Below are 21,291 nucleotides of genomic sequence, written 5' to 3' on the forward strand. Positions count from 1 at the left end.
CTGTCCGTCCGCCCGTCAGCGAGCAATATCTCGTAAACCGTAATAGGTAGAGAGTTGAAATTTTCACAGAACATGTTGTTATTGATACTGTATCAACGAATAATAAAAGATACAAAATGGCCGCTATAAAAATTTAAAAAAAAATTGAAAAGTGTTATTTTTTATACGATGTTACGCAACCCTTCGTGTGCGAATCCGACTCGCAATTGACCAATTTTTTCTAACGGTACGCGACCGAAAGTAATGTACATCGACCTTTTGAGGGAGACAGCAGATTTGTAGAGCGCTGTCCCTGTCGTTGAGACCGACAAAACGTCATATAGGTATGACGAGACAACGCTCTACAAAGCCGAAATGTCATTCTAAAGGCTGATGTACATTACTTTCGGCCGCGTACTGAACATTAATTGTGTCTCTAGGTGCCTAAATCACTGCCTAAGGGTACAGGAGCCCTATACATTCTTCCGCCGTCCAGTCAGGGAAGCATGCACTCATCCCAAATATCTACCAAAGGTAAATTACTACGATAGTAAAAACATCTAAATAAAATTGTTATAAGTAGGTATACTATTGCTTATTTTATAAGATCGATAGATAAATGATAGTTAATAATTTTTAATAAGTTTGCTGAGGACACCTTATCCTGAAAATTTCAGCTTTCTAGCGTCATCCAGACCGAAGCTATGACTGCTCGAAAATACGACGAAACGCTTCGAGAAAAGGTACGTAGTGCCCCGTCCTTTAGTTTGGCTCGTCTTGGCGGAGGCACTGCCGTGCCCCCTGATTCGCCTATACAGAGTGTAACTAGAACACTAGCAAAAACTTAGCGTTATTGTTATCTAAATATACAAAAGAAAAGGTGACTGACTGATCTATCAACGCACAGCTCAAACTACTGGACGGATCGGGCTGAAATTTGGCATGCAGGTGATTTTTGAAAATTCAACCCCTAAGGGGGTGAAACAGGGGTTTGAAGTTTGTGTAGTCCACGCGGACGAAGTCGCAAGCATAAGCTAGTAAGTATTTAATTTATACACATGTTTTCTTTATTTACAGGAACTGGGACTCACGTATAAAAATTTAATAATTTTAGTTAAAAAGTACTTAAATAATATAATTTGATAAACAATTATTTGAATATGAAATTTTACCTAAGTAAGTAATATTAAATTAGAATTATCTTTTTTTCGCTCTTGTATAATTTTTTAAATATTAGTTAGTTATAAAACAGTCCTAAAATATAAATGATACTCAAAAAAGCCTAACAAGAAAGCTTTAAGAATAGATGTCAAAGAATTGAATAGAATTAATTAATTATTATAAGGTTTTATTAATTTGAGAGTTATTGAACTTTTACTTATACCTATTTTATGTACCGATAAGTTTAACTTTATGTGTCAACTGTCATGTCAAAAATACGGATGTGAAACGTACTTTTGACATGATATAGAGCTAAAATGGCGCGTGAGTTCTCATTTTGTACTGACTAGGTACCTATACGTTTAATGTTTTTGTTGCAAAGTGCAAACTCTCATTTTGTAAACAATCGAATACGCATTCTTGAGGGCAACTACAGACAAGGCTTTATTTATACTATAGGCAAATATACTTAACTCCTAATTTTTTCACATTCATATAAGGTACTTACCTACTTAATCTAAACTGACAATTTTATGAAATATTTTTTTGTATAAAAACTGATTTTAATTTTATTTATGTATGATACAAATGCATTTTAATAGTTTCTTTTTTCACAGTTTGTGTTAACTTTTAAGTAAGATGTCATATGTAAGATTTTTTAAAGACATGGATTTAAAAACATTAAATTAATCAAGTAACTAGGTACCTAAATAATTGAAAAATTTAATGTTTTTGAATTTCAGATTGATTAATTATTATTTAAATAAGACTGATAATTTTTAAACTAGATGTTTCAATTAGATTTAAGTTAGCGGAAAATGTTTTAACTAAGCTTTTATTGAGAAGACTAAAAAGTCAACTCCTTTGAAAAAAAATCTCGAAATCTATGTAAAAATTTGTACTAATATTGGGATCGCCAATATTGACCGGACTATAATATAATTTATAAATATGGTTAATAAAAAAATTGAAAGCGATTGTTTAGTTTATATTTTGTATTGTAAAAATAACCTAAGGAAGTTTAATCATAATATTTTGTATGCATTCGATTAGATAAAAATATGAAGTTTTATTTTAATGAATTTCATAGCCATTTTTGTACCTTTGTCGGTAAAAATATGAAGCTTTATTTTAATGAATTTCATAGCCATTTTTGTAGGTACCTTTGTCGGTAAAATATGAAGCTTTATTTTAATGAATTTCATAGCCATTTTTGTAGGTACCTTTGTCGGTAAAATATGAAGCTTTATTTTAATGAATTTCATAGCCATTTTTGTACCTTTGTCGGTGGTCCTTTGTACTTACTTACTTGTATAAAATGAAATCGTATGACATGAATTAAATGATTTTTTATGTAAATACCTAAATAAATCGAAGGTTGGATTTACGTACTTTTAAGTATTGAATGTGTCTTTTTATAAGGTTTGACGAACAGGAGTTTTAAATTTAATTTAGTTAAGGTACGTTTCGCATCCACTGCCTAGGTCACGATTCGATGTTTCAACTTTTGAGGTTGATATTTGAAGATGTGGTAATAAAAAAGGTTTTACTAGGTTGATTGTTTAATTTTTAGGGTTCCGTGCCTCAAAAATAAAAAGGGACCCTGATATGATCACTTAGTTGTCTGTCTGTCTGCTAGCTTTTCACGGCCCATCCGTTTAAAACCGAGTTTGATGAAATTTGGTACAGAGATAGCTTGCATCCCGGGGAAGGATTGCATAGGCTACTTTTGATCCCGGAAAATTAAAGAGTTCCCACGGGATTTTTAAAAATCTAAATTCACGCGGACGAAGTCGCGGGCATCATCTAGTAATTCATATATAGGTACAACACGATCAAAATAACGAACCTTTCTATCCCAACAAAACTCATTCACCCCTTAGCACCCCAAAAAGGGTTAGCAATTCCATAGTTGTGTCTCAACTCTCACTCATCACAAGGAGGGATCGGGGCATAACCGAGCCTCTTAAGGGTCTTTTCTATTCCAAGAGGCAAAGGGTGGCATAAGTGGTACGTTCCAATATCTGAAAATGTTTTGATTGTATTGAATCCACACTCGTCGGGTTTCGAGACGGGGAAGTTTCTCGATTTTCAAGCACGGTCCACTTTTCTTATGCGGTGTAAAAATGTTTTCGCTTATTTATTAATTTATTTATTTTGTAATAAAACTTAAACCTAAGCATCTGCGTTACATAAAATGAACCAAAAGCTTAATCCTACTAATATTATAATTAATGTGAATGTGTGGATGTTTGGATGTTTGTTACTCAATTACGCAAAAACTACTGGACGGATTTGGCTGAAATTTGGAATGGAGATAGATTATACCCTGAATTAACACATAGGCTACTATTATCCCGGAAAATCAAAGAGTTCCCGCGGGATTTCGAAAAACGTAAATCCACGTGGACGAAGTCGCGGGCATCAGCTAGTTTGCTATAATCCGCTGAAACAGGTCAATTGTCAAATCTGTTTGGTGCAACATGCAGCATGCGGCATGCACCGCCTGTCTTCCTACTGCTAAACATGCAGGAAAAACCAGCCCCCAGGCAAGCAATACGCACCACCACCACGCAGCACCACACAAATCCCAAAACCTGATATATATATATATATATAGGGCGTATATAATGTAACTGCGTTACAGCCGCTATGTGCCGTCCGTCTATCAGTCTTAGATTTTCACGGCTCAAGCGCTAAAGCGATCTGGATGGAATTTGTTCCAAAGATGCCTAGCATCTTAGAGACGGACAAAAGATAATTATTAGATGCATCCGACTATTCAAAGGTACTTGTAAAAGTTTATTTGAATAAAAAAGATTTTATTTATTTATTTATTTTATACCGGATTCCAAAGATTTTCCACGAAAAAATATATTTAAAAACCTAAATCCACGCGGATATAGTCAAAAGTAACAAGTCTGAAATAAAAACTTCCCTACCTACGTAAAACTATGATGTCAATAAAGAAAGTGAACGAGTGAAGAAAATACGAAAAAATATTATAAAATTTTGCAGTTACATAGGAACTTGAAGCAAGTGTAGAGTTAAAAGTTTACAACAATGTATTACCTAAGAATATTAACAAAGTCATGTACTTATTCATATTTTTACTCAAAACTCGAACTAGCTTTACTACAAAAATTTATTTTTACAAAGTTTTTGTACAAATCTACTTAGTTTGTGTTTAGTGCAACTGCACTCAACTAGCCGGCGGCGGGAGGCGCGGGGTGCCCGCGCGACATCTGTCTTCGCGTCGAAAGAAGAATTCATTCGCGGTGCAACGGGCGAACACGTCATACAATTATTTATTATAAAGTTAATCACAAATATACCAGTGCCTCGATTACAGTCTTTTTCATAAACACACCACCAGTTTGTGTAAAAACTTTATTTTCCAAATTACGCTCGATTTTAATCTTACCTGAACGTACCTGTGCCCTCAATGTATATTTTCATTAAAAAATACGGAACCTTAAAAAGGTTATATAGAAATAAAAATCTAGGAACCTACCAAAAATTATGGATAATATATGGAGATAAAGGACCCCGGATGGGTTCGAAACTAGTCGGGCTAACGTCGACTCGTAGGTTACTCTGCTGCGCGATTGCGGTAGAATGACAGCTACAATGTCACGATCTCAATCAACTCTGATTGGTTGACGCTCGCTCACTATTAACATGCATTGACAATGCATTGTTGCAACAAGAATAGCACAAATTCGGCCAATCACAATAATTGAGATTGTAATAATGATTGATGCAGGTTTTAATAATCGCCTTACAGTTTCTTTTACGGATCTCCTAATTTTTTTGTACTTGATCATGTAGAGATAGTCCAAGCATAGGTATCTCTACTCCAAAGTCTATCCAATAATCTATGCCAAGCTTTATACTAGAATTAAGCGCTTAACAATCTATTGCAATGTTTACGTTCAATCTCCAGTGACGTCTGGTCGGGGCCTTATTGCAGATAGTGGAAATGTAATATCGCTGGACAAATGATTTAAATATCACTTCCCTAGTCTATAACAGGGTTAATTAATAGGATTATGAAAGTGTATGGGTGCTAAATCTATTATTATGGTAGAAAAAAGAGCTAAGTGTACGTAACCATCACCATCATCATCGTCTACCGATAGACGCCCACTGCTGGAGATAGGTCACTTGTATGGACTTCTACACGCCATGGTCTTGCGCCGTTGCTTTTAACGCATTATTATGCTTAAAACGCACATTACTTCAAAAATTCAGAGCTTTGATAAATTGTCTAATCAAAGAGTCAGAGGTTACCCGGGATCGAACCCGCGACCTTTAACCAGTAGACTATCTATCACCACAAAAATTAACGGCCCTTTTGTATGACACAATATGTCTCGCGACTTCGTCCGCGTAGACTACACACTTTTTGACTTTGACTTTGACTTTGACTATTTAGAAGATTTTAGTGGCTTAGTCTGAAACATCCGGTAAAAGTCTAACAGTTTTTTCAATATGGGAAAATTCAAAAAGGGAAATGATATTAAGATGAATGGGGTGCTCCGTTACAGCTATCAGAGCGGATGCTGCGGCCAAGCGACGTCTGAAGATTAAACGTAAACATTGCACGGGATTGCTTAGCCCACGTACCTCTCAATAATATGCTCTTAAAGCTTGTTGAATATTCAATAGCTAATTTCAAAACTTTTTAAGGGTTCCAAACACCGCCGATGGCAGTTGGTTCCACAGTTTGCATGTGCGTGGAAAGTAGGATCTGGCACAGCGGACGGTCGAAGTGCACCAGGCACCCAGGTGGCGAGGGTGAAATTCCTTACGGTGGTGTGCGGTGCTGTTGTAGAAAAATGAGGGTGGAATGAGGTCAAAAAGCTCTTCAGAGCACTCTTCATGTGCGAGTCCGACTCTTGACCGATTTTTTTCAATATTCAAAAGGGAAATGATATTAAGAGGAATGGGGTGCCCCGTTACAGCTATCTGCGCGGATGCTGCAGATGTTAGCGGCTTCTTGTCTGGTTAAAGTGACTCTCATATCAAGATCACCACCACTATATCTTAGAAATCCAAATTCTGACCATCAAAAAGAGTTATTAATTACCTATTTTGAATAAATCATTTGACTTTGACTTTGACTTTGACTTTGACTTTGACTTCGATCAGCTATCAGCAAATCTAAATGATTTATATCAATTCCCTATATCTACATAGGTGGATTAGTCGGAGGCACACAGGCAGATGTGCTAACATTGCAGCGGAAACCGTGTGTTTGCCGCTTCCGGTCACTGCATTGTCCAACATTTGCTTAAGCAAGCTAGATTATACCAATAGGTATAAGTACCCTTATTATAAATGCGAAAGTGTGTTTGTTTGTTGATTTATAGGTTTGTTGGTTTGTCCTTCAATCACGTCAGAACAGTGCAACGGATTGACGTGATTTTTTGCATGGGTATAGACAATGACCTGGAGAGTGACAGGGGCTATTTTTTACCCCGGAAAATTAACGAGATCCCACGGGATTTTTAAAAACCAAATTCGCTGTGTACCGTATCAGTACCCTTATTATAAATGCGCAAGTGTGTTTGTTTGTTGGTTTATTGGTTTGTTGGTTTGTTGATTTGTTGGTTTGTTGGTACAAACCTTCAATCACGTCGCAACGGTGCAACGGATTGAAGTGATTTTTTGCATGGGTATAGATAAAGATCTGGACAGTGACATAAGCTACTTTTTATCCCGGAAAATCCACGGGATTTGTAAAAACCTAATTCCACGCGGACATCAGCTAGTTTTTTTTATAAATTAACATTTAAACCAATTTTTTTTTCGATTTTGATGGCGGGCAAAGTAATCCAGACTTTCGGCCAACATTGCCCACATCAGCGAATTTGCTTATAAACTGCTGTTTGGGCAAAGTATCATTGAGTGGCAAAGTTGGCTCGTTTAACGGTAACTATACCATTTAGGACGTCTTATTTAGGAAGGTGGAATAAGCTTTAGGTCTGCAAAATTTGCATCAAAATTAAATCAATTCACGACCGCCAATCCGGGACAATAAAAACTTTGATCACGTTGAATTACCCCAAGTTCATTAGTCGATTGTAAATCGCAGTTAACTACTAAACTTGGCTCGTAAATCGAATGGTCGACTCGTAAATTTTCTCGTAAATCGAATCGAGTTTAGACGTGCACCGAACTCAGTCGATATATTTTTTGAATTAACTTTTAGGTGAATGATTATTCTGCTTTACTTTGTTGAAATTGTAGGATTTTACGTTTTACGAGGATTTTTTGAAGGGAAAACTTCTTTAGGCGCGCTGGGTGATTTAGAGATGGGTAAACACCTACTTGCTAATATTAATTATAGTGTTCGGAGTGCCGATAGATATAAAACTATCCTAATCTAATCTCTTTATCGGCAGCTACCTTGGACAAAGATTTAGTTTGGCCATCCAAAGGGTTAATACTGCCAGCATCTTGGATATACACTGCCTCGCAGCGGTGGAGTCAAATCAACCTACCCTTAGGTGCCTAGGTACTAAAACAGTGCTTGTATCCAATTTGCAAAAGATTAAATGCCTGGAAAAAGCCTATCCCATGCTATTTCCCACCTGTGATCCCAAAATAACTTGCACAGGCATGGTCAGAGAGTTTTCATCTACTAGAGGTGTGAATGTTTTATTAAAAGTACATATTATTCCGGTTTCCGATTATACTCGCAGTCTCAACCGGGACACGTATCGAGATCAGTCCCTGTGAAAAAGGACCCCAGATAGGTTCGAAACTAGTCGGGCTGACGTCGACTAAATATGTGAATATAGCTGGAATAATCTATACTTATAATGGAAATCACTCACGATAGTTAAAACGCCAAAACAGTGAATGTTTCCCAAAACTTTGGTGCTACGGGCAGCTATTAAGAATTTTTTGACAGAAATACTCAGCAGCTTTTTGGACATACCCTGGGGTTGAACCCGGGATCTCTTAATCCAAAGCCAAAGAAGCAGAAGAAGAAGAAGAAAATCCACGACGCAAAGCGGCAGTTTTTGTATTATTGGGTAAGGTGCGTTTTTTAGACGCTTTAGGGCTGAAGTCTGCGTCTCTATAAAGTCTGAAACTCAATGCCTTTAACATTACATTACATAGGTATGATAATATTATGGCCTACACCCACCCCTCGACTGCTATTCAATTATTTTTTATGATCAGGTGGAACAGTATGGCCGTCAGATAAACGCTAGCCCCTTACAATTGAAAATGGCACAAAAATATCCCTAACAAATCCCTCTAAAGGATTACAAGCCGTCTTTTCACGGAACATAAAGGTTAGTTTTGTTTGAAAGTTAATCAAATAATCAGAGTTTTGTGGGAGGTTGTACGAGGGTATAGTTTAAAAATTTCATATCTTGTGTAACATATTTTATTTAAGCCAATTTAAATGGTTGGACAATTTTAATGGACAAAGGTTGGGCACGGGGCATTCAATTTGGATTAATGACTTGAAAATTTTATTATTGTTGTTTTGAATCTGGTATTACCTAGTAGTGATGCATTCGCGGATATTCGCATATTTTGCATGTTCGCATTCGTATTCTGCGAAATTACTGCGAATGTTTTGCGATGTAAAAGTTGGTTAATAAACCAAAATCCACAAATTTCTTATGTTTTTTAATGTAATAAAAAGTAAATTAACCTCATAATCACATTATCAGTCTTCTCTTTATCATTTGGTAACGGGACTGCCGCTAAGCTCACCAAGCCATAGACAAATTAATGGCGCCAAATTTGAACAAAAACCGAATATTCGCATTCGCATTCGCGAATGTTAGCAGCAGATATTCGCATTCGCATTCGCATCCGCGAATGTCCAAAATATGACATTCGTTACATAACTAGTACCTACCTAGTATTAAATTTTGTTTGGAGGAATGTTATCTACGAGTGAAAATTGAATTTTATTATTACCAGTTGGGCTTTTTGTTCACGGAACGAAATATCCTCTAAGCCTTCTAAAAGGGGTTTTATTTTATTTTATTTCATGACAATATTGACTGCGATCGCACCTCAGCTGGTGGTAAAGTGCATTCAATATTAACTGGTGTGTTTCAATAACAATAGGATTAAGTCGTGCGGGTGAATTCAAAAGTATCAACACTGGTTGATTTGCAACAAAATATATAAGGTTGAACCGGCTCCTTTAAAAATGAATGGACTCTATGAGTGTTTGGTTTATTACCACTATTGTTTACGTGGCATGTCGAATGTAAATCCTATTTCTAATTACGTTCTCAAGTGGAAAGAAGCCAGTTAATTTTGAATGCACTATAAGTGATAATACATTCATTGAAGCGCGCTTACCTGGTAGAAGTACGGAGCATCGTACCAGGGCGCTAAAACGCGTGGTGGCACGATTTTGTCGGTAGGGTGGTAACTAGCAACAGCCGAAGCCGGCCAACACTATGATCAGAGACACTCTCAGGACTCAATCTATCAGTTTTTCGGACTATTTATTTATATATTTATTCAGATACAAGTTAGCCCTTGACTGCAATCTCACCTGGTGCTAAATGATGATGCAGTCTAAGATGGAAGGATGGAACCTGGAAGAGGTACGGCAGTTTTTATTTATTAAATCTAAGCCCCTCTGGTTCCTACGCGGCATCGTAACGGAACGCTAAATCGCTTAGCGGCACTGCTTTGCTGATAGGGTGGTAATTAGCAACGGCCGAGGCCTCCCACGTGTCCTCCACTTCAGCTTTTCAACACGTTGAGCTATATCGGTTATCTACTCTAAGTAATTCTTCTACGAAGATTTAGTTAGAACTCTGATATTATATGTGATAGAGAATAAAATAAATCTTTGTAATAAAAAGGAAAATAGTAATAAAATGAAATGCATACCACGTTTTAAAACCCGACTCTATTTTTATTCCACCTTTTCTTACTAGCCGTGACCTGTTTAGTTAGAGCTGATATTTAGTATAACAGGTTCCGTAGATCGTGAAAAGTTATTTTCTTTAACTCGTCCAAGATAGGAGGGTAGTTTTTAAGCTAGGATAGTAAGCCACCAAACTAGTAACTAGCTTTATTAATTCAGTCTAAAGATGAAGTTTGTTTTGTATGTATAGGTCAGCGTTGCCAGACGTCCCGATTTTAAAATAAAAATTAAATGTCTGACGCGGGACAGGCTCAGTCCATTTCAATTGAAATGAATTCAAACAAAAAAAAAATTAAAAACTATATGCGTTTTTTTAACATGTCCCGCTTTCAACGAAAGAATCCCGCTTTTTTCACTCAAAAAGTTCCAAAATCCCGACTTGGCAAAAAACAAACCTGGCAACGCTGGTATGGGTAGCTAACTAACTTGCTAGCTTACTGTAAATTTTTTACCAGCTTGAAAACCTAGCTTAGAATCATCCAGGCCTTCCTACGACTTCATCCGCGTGGATTTAGGGTTTTTAAGGATCCTGTTAGAATTTCTCAAATCCTTTTTACCTACGCTATTAGGTAGGTACTCCCGTGAAAAATTTCATATTTCAGGACCCACCAGTTTAAGCTGTGGTTGTCTGTTAGTTAATTTTACTATGTAGATAAATTCTTATTAAATCGTTAGAACGAAATAAATACTCTCATAGGGATCTCTAAAAACAGCAATTCCAATAGAAAAGGCTCAGATGCGTTTCCTCGTATTTGGTCGAGCCTTAATGCAATTAATATTTGTTGTACCACTGCTCCTCTTTTTGTTTGGACAGACTCCACTCTGTAGAAATGGTTTTATGCAAAAGTGAAGAAACTTTAAAATTAAAAAAAAAACTATAAACTAAAACTATATAAAAAAAGATTTTATTTTATTCCGTTACAAGCTAGCCCTTGACTGCGATCTCACCTAGTGGTAACTACTGATCACATGTCTCCTCTCAGGATGAGAACTATCGGGCATGCAGGTTTCGTTTCCTTCACCGAACCCCCGAGCTCTAAAAATAGGAGGTAGACTATCACGGTTCAAACATGGCTGCTTTTACAATATTCTTTACGAGTAAAACGAATGATATAAATTTTTATTCCTGCCGAATTTCTGTCGGTGCAAGCATTTACTATACGTACGTACCAAGTGCGAGTTGGACTCGCATATAAAGGGTTCCGTACCAATGTACAAGATATACCTACACTACATACCCAACATTTTTATGTAGAACACTGCAAATTGATGACGGACCGCGCCATCTAATGTGATTTAGTGAATTATTTTTTGTGAATACATTTTTTTTGTGTTGTAACCACAAATTCATGGTTTACGGATTTTCCTTTCTTCTTGATTCTAGATCAACGAAAGTTACCCTAAAGGTTTTCTTGACAGACACGACAGACAGACGGACAGACAAATAAGGGATCATATTATATGGGTTACTTTTTTTCCTTTTGAGGTACAAAACTCTAAAAAAAAAACCGGCCCAGTGCGAGTCAGGCTCGCGCAATGAGGGTTCCGTACTACAGTCGTATTTTTTCGACATTTTGCACGATAATTCAAAAACTATGATGCATTAAAATAAATAAAAATCTGTTTTATAATGTACAGATGAAGACCTTTCATATGATACCCGACTTAATATGGTCACTCACTTTGAAAGTTGAAAATACTAATTATTAGTTCATGACCACAATTAAATTTATTTTTGTGTGATCTAACCCTAAATTCACGGTTTTCAGATTTTTCCCCAAATGACAGCTATAAGATCTACCTACCTGCCAAATTTCATGATTCTAGGTCAACGGAAAGTACCCTGTAGGTTTCTTGACAGACAGACAGACAGACAGACAACAAAGTAATCCTATAAGGGTTCCGTTTTTCCTTTTGAGGTACGGAACCCTAAAAAGTAAGATTTTATATTTTTATTCCGTTACAAGCTAAAAAATAAAATGCATTTAATTTCAACTGCTGAGTTTACTTATCTAATTAACTCCCTTTGACAATGTTCTTAATAGTACCTAACGTAGAAATCATGACAATTGTGATAGTAAACAGTTCCTAGTAATTCGATTGTAGTAAACACTCGCAGTATTTACTACACAAAAAACCAACCAAGTGCGAGTCGGACTTGCATACGAAGGGTTCCATACCAATGAACAAGATATACATACGTAACATTTTTTATGTTGCGCCATGTAATGTTTTTTTGTGCTGTAACCACAAATTCATGGTTTTTGGATTTTTTTCCTTTCTTCTTGGTTTTCTTGACAGACACGACAGACAGACGGACAGACGGACAGACAGACAGGAAAATAAGGGATCATATACGGGTTACTTTTTTCCTTTTGAGGTACTAAACTCTAAAAAATTGATAAAATAGTTCGTTAGTTCCCTACTGCATGCAGCGCTCAACAATGGCTAGTGTGAACAATGTAATCAATTTTGTTTGCGTTTATTAGAGCGGCGGCGCTTCGCTATTTTTCAGCATCAATAGCGGGGGTGGGGGGGTTAAAAAAGTGCACAATAAATTGTGGAGCTTTTGCGTATCAAAAAACTATTACTGTGCAGTGTACATAGTCTGTGCCCCTTTGTCCTTTTAGCTCTTGTTTTTAAGGTTCCGTACCTCAAAAGGAAAAATGGAACCCTAGGGTTCCATTCACCCTATAAGGGATCACTTTGTTGTTTGTCTGTCTGTCAAGAAACCTACAGGGTACTTCCCGTTGATCTAGAATAATAAAATTTGGCACATAGGTAGGTCTTATATAGCAGACATAAGGGGAAAAATCTGAAAACCGTGAATTTGTGGTTACATCACAACAAAAATTAAATTGTGGTCATGAATTAGTAATTAGTATTTTAAATTTACGAAGTAAGATAACTATCAAGTGGGGTATCATATTATGAAAGTTTTGGGGTGATATGGTGGTGTAGGAAGACCAAGATGTTCCCCAATAATCAGAAGACAGGCTCCAGCACTCAATCGGTTTAATTGGCACTATTAAACAATTACAGTCTCGCGAAGTAACGTACTTGCTAATTTAAAATTACGTACATATGTTTTCGCGCGCTAGACAGACGTGGACACAGGGACGGTATTAGAAGCCACTAGGCAGGCCCTCGGCCGCAGCGCGCCGCGGCTCGGGGCTGCGGCGCGGTGCGGCGGGGGCAGGCGTAAGTCGCCTGACCGGTTCCCCGATCAGCTGGCACGCGTGTGTGCGTTGCGTCAATGGCTGATAATATGCACACAGATGCCGCGCGGCAAAACTAATATTAGGTATCTAAATTAATCTAATTAAATATGTACATTTGATTTTTATATGTGCAATGTAGCCCACAAAGTGCATTCTTAAATAGATTTTTATTTATTTTTATGCATTAATTAAAAAAAGCGGTCAAGTGCGAGTCAAGCTCGCACAATGAGGGTTCCGTACTACAGTCGTATTTTTTCGACATTTTGCAGGATAATTCAAAAACTATGATACATAAAAATAAATAAAAATCTGTTTTAGAATGCACAGGTGAAGACCTGTCATATGATACCCCACTTCATTTAGTTATCTTACTTAGAAAATTGAAAATACTAATTATTAGTTCATGACCACAATTAAATTTTTTTGTGTGATGTAACCACAAATTCACAGTTTTCAGATTTTTCCCCTAATGCCAGCTATAAGACCCACCTTTCTGCCAAATTTCATGATTCTAGGTCAACGGGAAGTACCCTGTAGGTTTCATTGACAGACAGACGGACAGACAGACAGACAACAAAGTGATCCTACAAGGGTTCCGTTTTTCCTTTTGAGGTACGGAACCCTAAAAAGTGCGGGGGGATAGCAATCTTTTAATTTGAGATAGTAAGTTTTGCAGGGAATGGATAGTGTAAAAATCGCCAGTTTTTTAATCAATGAAAAGTCTGCACTAGACTATGATATAATAAATGTGACGGCTCCATTAGAGGAGGGGTGAAATGGGGCGCAATAAATTGCAGCGCTTTTGCGTATCAAAAACTATCATGTTGCATAGTTTGTGACCCTTTTGTCCTCTTTGGGAGAGTCAGTTATTTGATGTTAGATACGGGTTTATATAGTTTACGGGTTTTGGATTTTAAACGGACTTTAACATGTAGCACATTGCAACTCTACATAACAATAAATATTTAACAACCAGACCAAGTTTTTTTGTTACAATTATTATTATTATTTTTTTTTTTTTTTTTTTTGTGATTGGTGTTTAATTTATTAATAAACTTAAATCTAAAAAAAACAACATTAAATTAAAACTAAAATAAATTAAATTAAATCTAAAACCTCATCGAGACCACCGCAGCGAGGCATTGTACCCAAGATGCTGGCAGCATTACCCCTTTGGATGGCCAAACTAATTCTTTGACCAAGGTAGCTGCCAGCTCTCGGGTCCCCGGTTGACTCGATAACCCTTTTCGAAATTTCCTCAAAAAAAGCTCGAGCCCCTGGGCCCCACGGCCCCAAGGTCTCCACACCAAAAGGCACGAATATGAAGCTCCCATCGAGGTTCTCATATTTGCGCCTCTTGGCCTGTTCGGCGCTGATGGCCGCTGCACCCGCCAAAGAGGAAGTCGCCTGAATGTAAGATGCAGCTAAAGTATCTAAAGATTTTAAACTATTATGCATAAAAATAAATAAAAATATGTGTTAAAATGTAAAGGTAAAGTCTTTTATGATACCCCACTTGGCATTATGGTAATCTTAATTTGAAAGTTGAAATTACTAATTATTTTGTTCATGTTTAATTTTTTTTGTGATGTAACCAAAAAATTCACGATTTTCGGATTTTTCCTGTTACGTGTGCTATAAGACCTACCTATCCGCCAAATTTCATGATTCTAGGTCAACGGGAAGTACCTACCCTATAGGTTTCTTGACAGACACGACAGACAGACATACAGACAGACGAAAGTGATCTCATAAGGGTTTATTTTTCCTTTTGAGGTACGGATGCTTAAAATCATTCGAAATTCAATACGAACACATACTTAGTATCGTTTGTAATTGGTTAGTGACTCAAAATGGTTAACGCCCAATGAGGTTTTTTGTCTCTGTCATTTGTATGGGATTTCATAATAGGTAGAGATAGCCCAATACTAACTTCTCTCCGTGGATCGAGCTTTCTTCTCGGCGGTAGGACAAGTGCCTTAATACCTTTAAAGCTTTGTTTGTTCTCTCGTTAAAGGTAAACAAATTTCCGCCCAAAATAATTCACATATAATAATACGATTCCGTTCTAATGGAATAAATCTATACGCATTAAAATTTAATTAAGTCCCCCGATGCATTAATGTTAATACTTAATCGGAATAAATTATTCATATAATTAGATTGCATTTAGGCGATAAAACGGCTGCCGAAATAAATTTATTTATGGATGTTGCGGAAAAAATTGTAGGGTGGACAAAGTTTACACTTCCCGGGAAAAAATAACTTTAAATGTAAAAATTTCCTAAGCCGAAGAGAAAGTGAAAAATCTGTACCAAGCTTCTGAGCAAAGTTCTCGAATGATTACCGAATGGCATTCTTAGGTTTGATTTTGAGTTGATGCAAGTAATAATTAATTATTACTTACCATATTCCGGAGTAATTTAATTTGTTGCATACAGGTAAAGAGTAGGAGTAAATATAAATCTAAATATATAAAAGGAAAAGGTGACTGACTGACTGACTGACTGAATGACTGACTGACTGACTGATCTATCAACGCACAGCTTAAACTACTGGACGGATCGGGCTGAAATTTGGCATGCAGATAGCTATTATGACGTAGGCATCCGCTAAGAAAGGATTTTTGAAAATTCAACCCCTAAGGGGGTGAAATAGGGGTTTGAAATTTGTGTAGTCCACGCGAACGAAGTCGCGAGCATAAGCTAGTAAATAAATAAAATTGGAGTTGACAGTGTTAGCAGATTAGGTCAAGTTTACTTTTAAGGAGCAAAAGGTGATGTATTATTGTTTAATTGACAGAAAGAGTAGATTACATTAAAATTAGTGTTAAGAACCCGGTGCGGGTGGGCGCAGGTGACGTGCGGATGTCCCCCCCACCTCATACCGCGATTGCCATCTCGACCTGTCGCAGACTATACTTCTTGAATCAAACCATTACTAAGCTTAGCATGTTATGGCAGCAAAGGAACAGTTTCTCTATGTAAAATTAAAGTTGCCCGGGCAGTATCAACTTTGCCTAGTTAGTAAAGTTTGCCCTTAACATAGGAAAATGCATTCGAATAGCTTCTGTGGTGATCACAATTTGCAAGGCTATTTTAATTTGGTCTAACTGATACTAAGCGTTCTATGGTTATGTAAAATGGAGATTATTATTAATTTTAATGCCGATTCTATGCACTACCTATTAAATTTCATTGGAATGGTATTATTCAGCGTTGAGTTTATTGTAGTTTTGTGCACAAAACTAACAGTCGAATCTGAACACAAGATTGAAGACACTGATTGCGCATTGTATAAAAAAAGATTCTTTCAAAAGAGCAACCGCCGACCGCCTTTTAAACTATTTATTGCACAAAAAATAGAATTAACACACACACACAGACACACTCCGTTGTAATTATAGTCTATTCTGTTTTTTAAATTTTATTTCAAGTAGGTAATCTCTTGTGGCCTTATGAAAAACCTATTTAAGATTAAAAATATTAATAATAATTTTGTACGCTTTTGATTAATTTTTAAATAAAATATAAAATAAAACTAAAACATACCGTACAGTACATAAAATATAGTTTGATACCTGAGACGTTTGTCACAATGACATAATTAAGTATCGAGTATCACGCTACGAGGCTCATATTTTTTTTGGTACATCTTCCGCATCAGTCTTAACCTCAGCTTGCCGGAACATTAGGGACATTATCTGTCACCTTGTATACTCGTATAATATCACTGGTGCCAACCGTCACGATTTCTCGCTGTTATCAGTACCCTTATTATAAATGCGAAAGTGTGTTTGTTTGTTGGTTTATTTGTTTGTTGGTTTGTTTGTTTGTTGGTTTGTTGGTTTGCCCTTCAATCACGACGCAACGGTGCAACGGATTGACGTGATTTTTTGCATGGGTATACAATTATACATAAAGACCTGGAGAGTGACATAGGCTACTTTTTATCCCGGAAAATTAAAGAGTTCCCTCGGGATTTTTAAAGACCTAATTCTACGCGGACGAAGTCGCGGGCATCAGCTCGTAACTTATAATACGGTGAAGCTGAAGGAGAAACAAGGGAGTGGAATTATTTAGCCGTGCGTACCTACCTATTAACTCGTGAATAGAGCTTTAATATAAGGCTCATTCCTAAACTATAAAACATCACAAAATCAGGTTCCCTGCAGCAATTTGTAAGCATCTTAATGTTTATCATAAAACGGCTTGCAAATTCAACTTAAAACGGTAAGGGAGGGGCGAGAGATTTGACGAGATTTTTCACAGCGCGAGTTAATTTGGCAAATTTTTCCAATACCCCGGTAATTGGATCCACTTTTTTTATCCATAGAACCGTAAAGATTTACGATTGTTTTCGCGCCGGGCGAAAATGTTTTTCAAGATAAATCACCTTGGCTTTAAAATCAGATTTTAAAATGACTAGCTTATTCTCGCGACTTCGTCCGCGTGAACTACACTTATTTTAAACCCCTATTTCACCCCCTTAGGGGTTGAATTTACAAAAATCCTTTCTTAGCGGATGCCTACGTCATTATAGCTATCTGCATGCCAAATTTCAGCCCGATCCGCCCATTACTTTGAGCTGTGCGTTGATAGATCAGTCAGTCAGTCACCTTTTCTTTTATATATTTAGATGAATGGGCAAAGTATGAGACCTGGACATGAGGCTGACAGAATCCGGTTATGTGCGTTCACCTTTATATCGTTAAACAACGCCAATAATCAATTTCTGATAGAAGTTTTTCATAGATATAAGATCAAAGATTTTGATATGAAAAATCCAATTTCTAATCGCAAACAAAAATATCCAGCTGGATTATAAAACCTACCGACATACTGTCTTTACACAAGCTAACACATAACTTACACCTACTGTAAAAGTTTACACAGAAATATCGTCTTTATTCATTGTGAGATAAGATTGGAAATAGGTTGTGAAGGTAAAGAGTTGAAGGTTGGATTTGTGTGCGGCGGTGTATGCATACGGAGCAGTTTTTAATTTCGCAAAACAAACATTAATTTCCTTCGAAGGAGGGCAGTAAGTTTGCGCCAGTTTTCTTTCTGTATAAAAAATACAATCTAAAGTATCACACAGTCTAGGACCTAGATTTAACCATCTGACGCTTGTTTTTGTGTGTGTGCATCTGTATACAACGTTAGTTTTAGTATACGCAAAACCTGAAAATAATTAGTTTGTTCAGAATCAGTAACAGAATCGATTGCAATTGTGGCGGTTGCCACAGATGAAACTAGAAGGCGCTGTTCAGTCGATAACATTTCATGACGTAGTCCCGAACAAATGTACCGCCGACAATACTCGCACTAACGAAGTTTTCTGCAATCTGGACTATATATAGAAGTTTCCGCTCCCGTACACAATCATTTTCAATACGCGTTATATTTTGACCCAAAAATATTGCAAGTTTGATCACCTAGTTGAATGACCGCATGCACCAGCTGATTCGAACCGCGCAAGCGGGAGAGCGCATGATAGACGCCAGCCGTCCCGTTCGCTCACAGCTACTCGCTTGGGGTGGCCATGTTTTTCGAGGACAAAGACTTATAATAAAAAGCTTATAACTTCATTTTTCATTAAATATTTTTGAAACTTTGTATGTTTTACTAGATGATGCCCGCGACTTCGTCCGCGTGGATTTCGGTTTTTGAAAATCTAATGGGAACTCTTTGATTTTCCGGGATAAAGCCTATGTCCTTCCCCGGGAGGCAAGCTATCTCTGTACCAAATTTCATCAAAATCGGTTGAACGGATGGGCCGTGGAAAGCTAGCAGACAGACAGACAGACAGACACACTTTCGCCTATAATTTTTTTTTTAAAGAGCCAAGTTAATTGCTGACTAATATTCCCCTTTCCCCTCCAACTAAGCGTAAAGCTTGCGCTAGGAGTAGGTACGACAATTGTGCAACGGGTGGAATTCGAACCGGCCACCTTTCGGTTTTCAGTCCGCTCCTTTAACCGTTGAGCTATCGAGGCTATATTTATAATATTAGTATGGATTATGTAAAAATATTCGACACGTGTTCAGTTTCTACGTTAACTAAAACTAATAACTAAGTTCACCTACTAGATGATACCCGCGACTTCGTCCGCGTGTTATTTTAATCCCAGAGTTCTCCATAATGTTCTCGAGGGTGTGTGAAATCTGCCAATCCGCACTTGGCCAGTCTTGTGAACTATGGCCTTACCCCTTCTTATCCTGAAAGGAGACCTGTGCTCGAATATCTAAAAGTGGCAGAATATTTCTCGACGTTAAATTCTTTTGTATGTGTATTATGGATGTACATTACGCGATAGAAAATAATGCACATCGACCTTTAGAATGACATTTCGGCTTCGTAGAGCGTTGTCTCTATCACTCATGACGTTTTGTTGGTCTCAACGACAGAGACAATGCTCTACAAAACCGCTATCTCTTTCTATAGTTCGAAGTACATTATTTTCTGCCGCGTACTGTAATGGTACCTCCTGGTTTAAAAGTTTTTCAACAGATTATTGTTTGAGTGAAGGAATAAAAGTGCGAGAGAAGAGAGGAAGAGAGAAGAGAGGGAATAACAGAGAGAGAGTAGAAGGTAGAATAGTATGTAATCACAATCTTCAATTTTTATAATTGAACATTGCGTAGTCCCACCTCACTGCTTAGTGAAATAAATCTATGCCAATTTTTCGCCCTATTTAAGAAATTTCGATTAACCACAATACCCACTGCGAGCTAAGATTAACTTAGTTATACTACAGAATACTTAACAGTATCTTACTTGTATAGAAAGCTCACTCCGTGAAGACGTTCAGTTAAATAGCGACTCTTATGACAGCGGAATAAAGTGCAATTTAGCTCGCATAACACTTTGGTCTAACTCTTTCTTTCGCACCACATCTCAAGCTACGTGACTAAGACTTAAATCTTCAATGAAATACTGAAATTTTATGTCACAATCATTCGACGTGTTTTTTTTAGTTTAATCGATAATTTAAAATGGTTATTACACTTAAAACTAACAAAGGACGTAGATTTTACGTATTTTGGAAGACCCACTATTTAATAATAACTGAGAAATAATTTATTTTGGACACAGGCAACTACCCTATTGTTCGTACGAACTATCGATCGAAGTTTACTCAATACTCATTATACTATCGATTGATGGCATTGATCGAAGTCGATCGGTGAGTATGGTAACATTCTTATATCCGTGTAAAGCTTGAAACTTTAACATGCCTACTTTGCATCTCTTTCTAATGTGTGTAGTCTCCTTATAGTTTTTAGCCAACATAGCGAAAGCTTAGCTCTCGCAGTGGATATAGCGCCTTACGTTTCCTCAATTGTCAGCGATTATGTGGCAGAGTAATGTAACGACTCGCGATTTCTCAGTGTAAGCGAAATTTTTATTGTTATTCTTCGAGCATTTGTTAGGATTTTATGATGATTGCCTGATTTGCTTGCTCGATTGACCATAGCGCCTTTCAAGAAATGTCGGTCAATTATTTAACGTGGGTTTGATTTTCACGCTTAGTTTCTAGTTGTATAAACAGATGTCAAGTCTAACGCAAAAGACTAGAGTAAACGTAAATTACGATAAAAAATCTACTAAAAAATAAACTAAAAAAACTTACTTAGTAATTAGCTCACAAAATTTTTTCCTTTGTGGTAGGTATTCAATCAGTCTTGAAAAAAATTAAAATATGATACACAATATGATAAGGAAAATTTCTCGACAGGATGTTGAAAAATACAAACAAAGGCCGCCTACGAGGCGCCGAAGGTTTTAAAAAGCAATTTTTCTCCATGAGAATTTTTTATACAAACAAAATTTTGCCCCTTTTAATCGCAGTTTCCTTAATCAAAATGACAAGTAATTTATCATTTTTTCTTCCCCCGTAAAGAAATCCCCTTCAATTCATTATCACGGGCCCTGAATGGTTGTAAAACGGTGTAATTTCTCAAAAAAACGATGATAATATAAAGGACTATGCAAAGTCTT

At 36.9% G+C, this 21,291-nt stretch overlaps 1 protein-coding gene across 2 annotated transcripts in view; it reads left to right on the forward strand.

Annotated features, from left to right (window-relative positions):
- Window positions 1–2,693, forward strand: part of LOC117993838 (irregular chiasm C-roughest protein-like) — a 100,213-nt gene extending 97,520 nt beyond the window's left edge. For both annotated transcript variants that reach the window (XM_069507126.1, XM_069507127.1), the window contains exons 21-22: window positions 420–513; window positions 1,057–2,693. In XM_069507126.1, coding sequence (XP_069363227.1) covers window positions 420–513; window positions 1,057–1,076 — 114 coding nt within the window. In that variant the 3' untranslated portion in view covers window positions 1,077–2,693. The remainder of the gene's footprint in view (window positions 1–419; window positions 514–1,056) is intronic.
- Window positions 2,694–21,291: the final 18,598 nt, after the last annotated feature.

The sequence above is a fragment of the Maniola hyperantus genome, chromosome 25, assembly GCF_902806685.2.
Source record: "Maniola hyperantus chromosome 25, iAphHyp1.2, whole genome shotgun sequence".
In the NCBI taxonomy this organism is placed as follows: domain Eukaryota; kingdom Metazoa; phylum Arthropoda; class Insecta; order Lepidoptera; family Nymphalidae; genus Maniola; species Maniola hyperantus.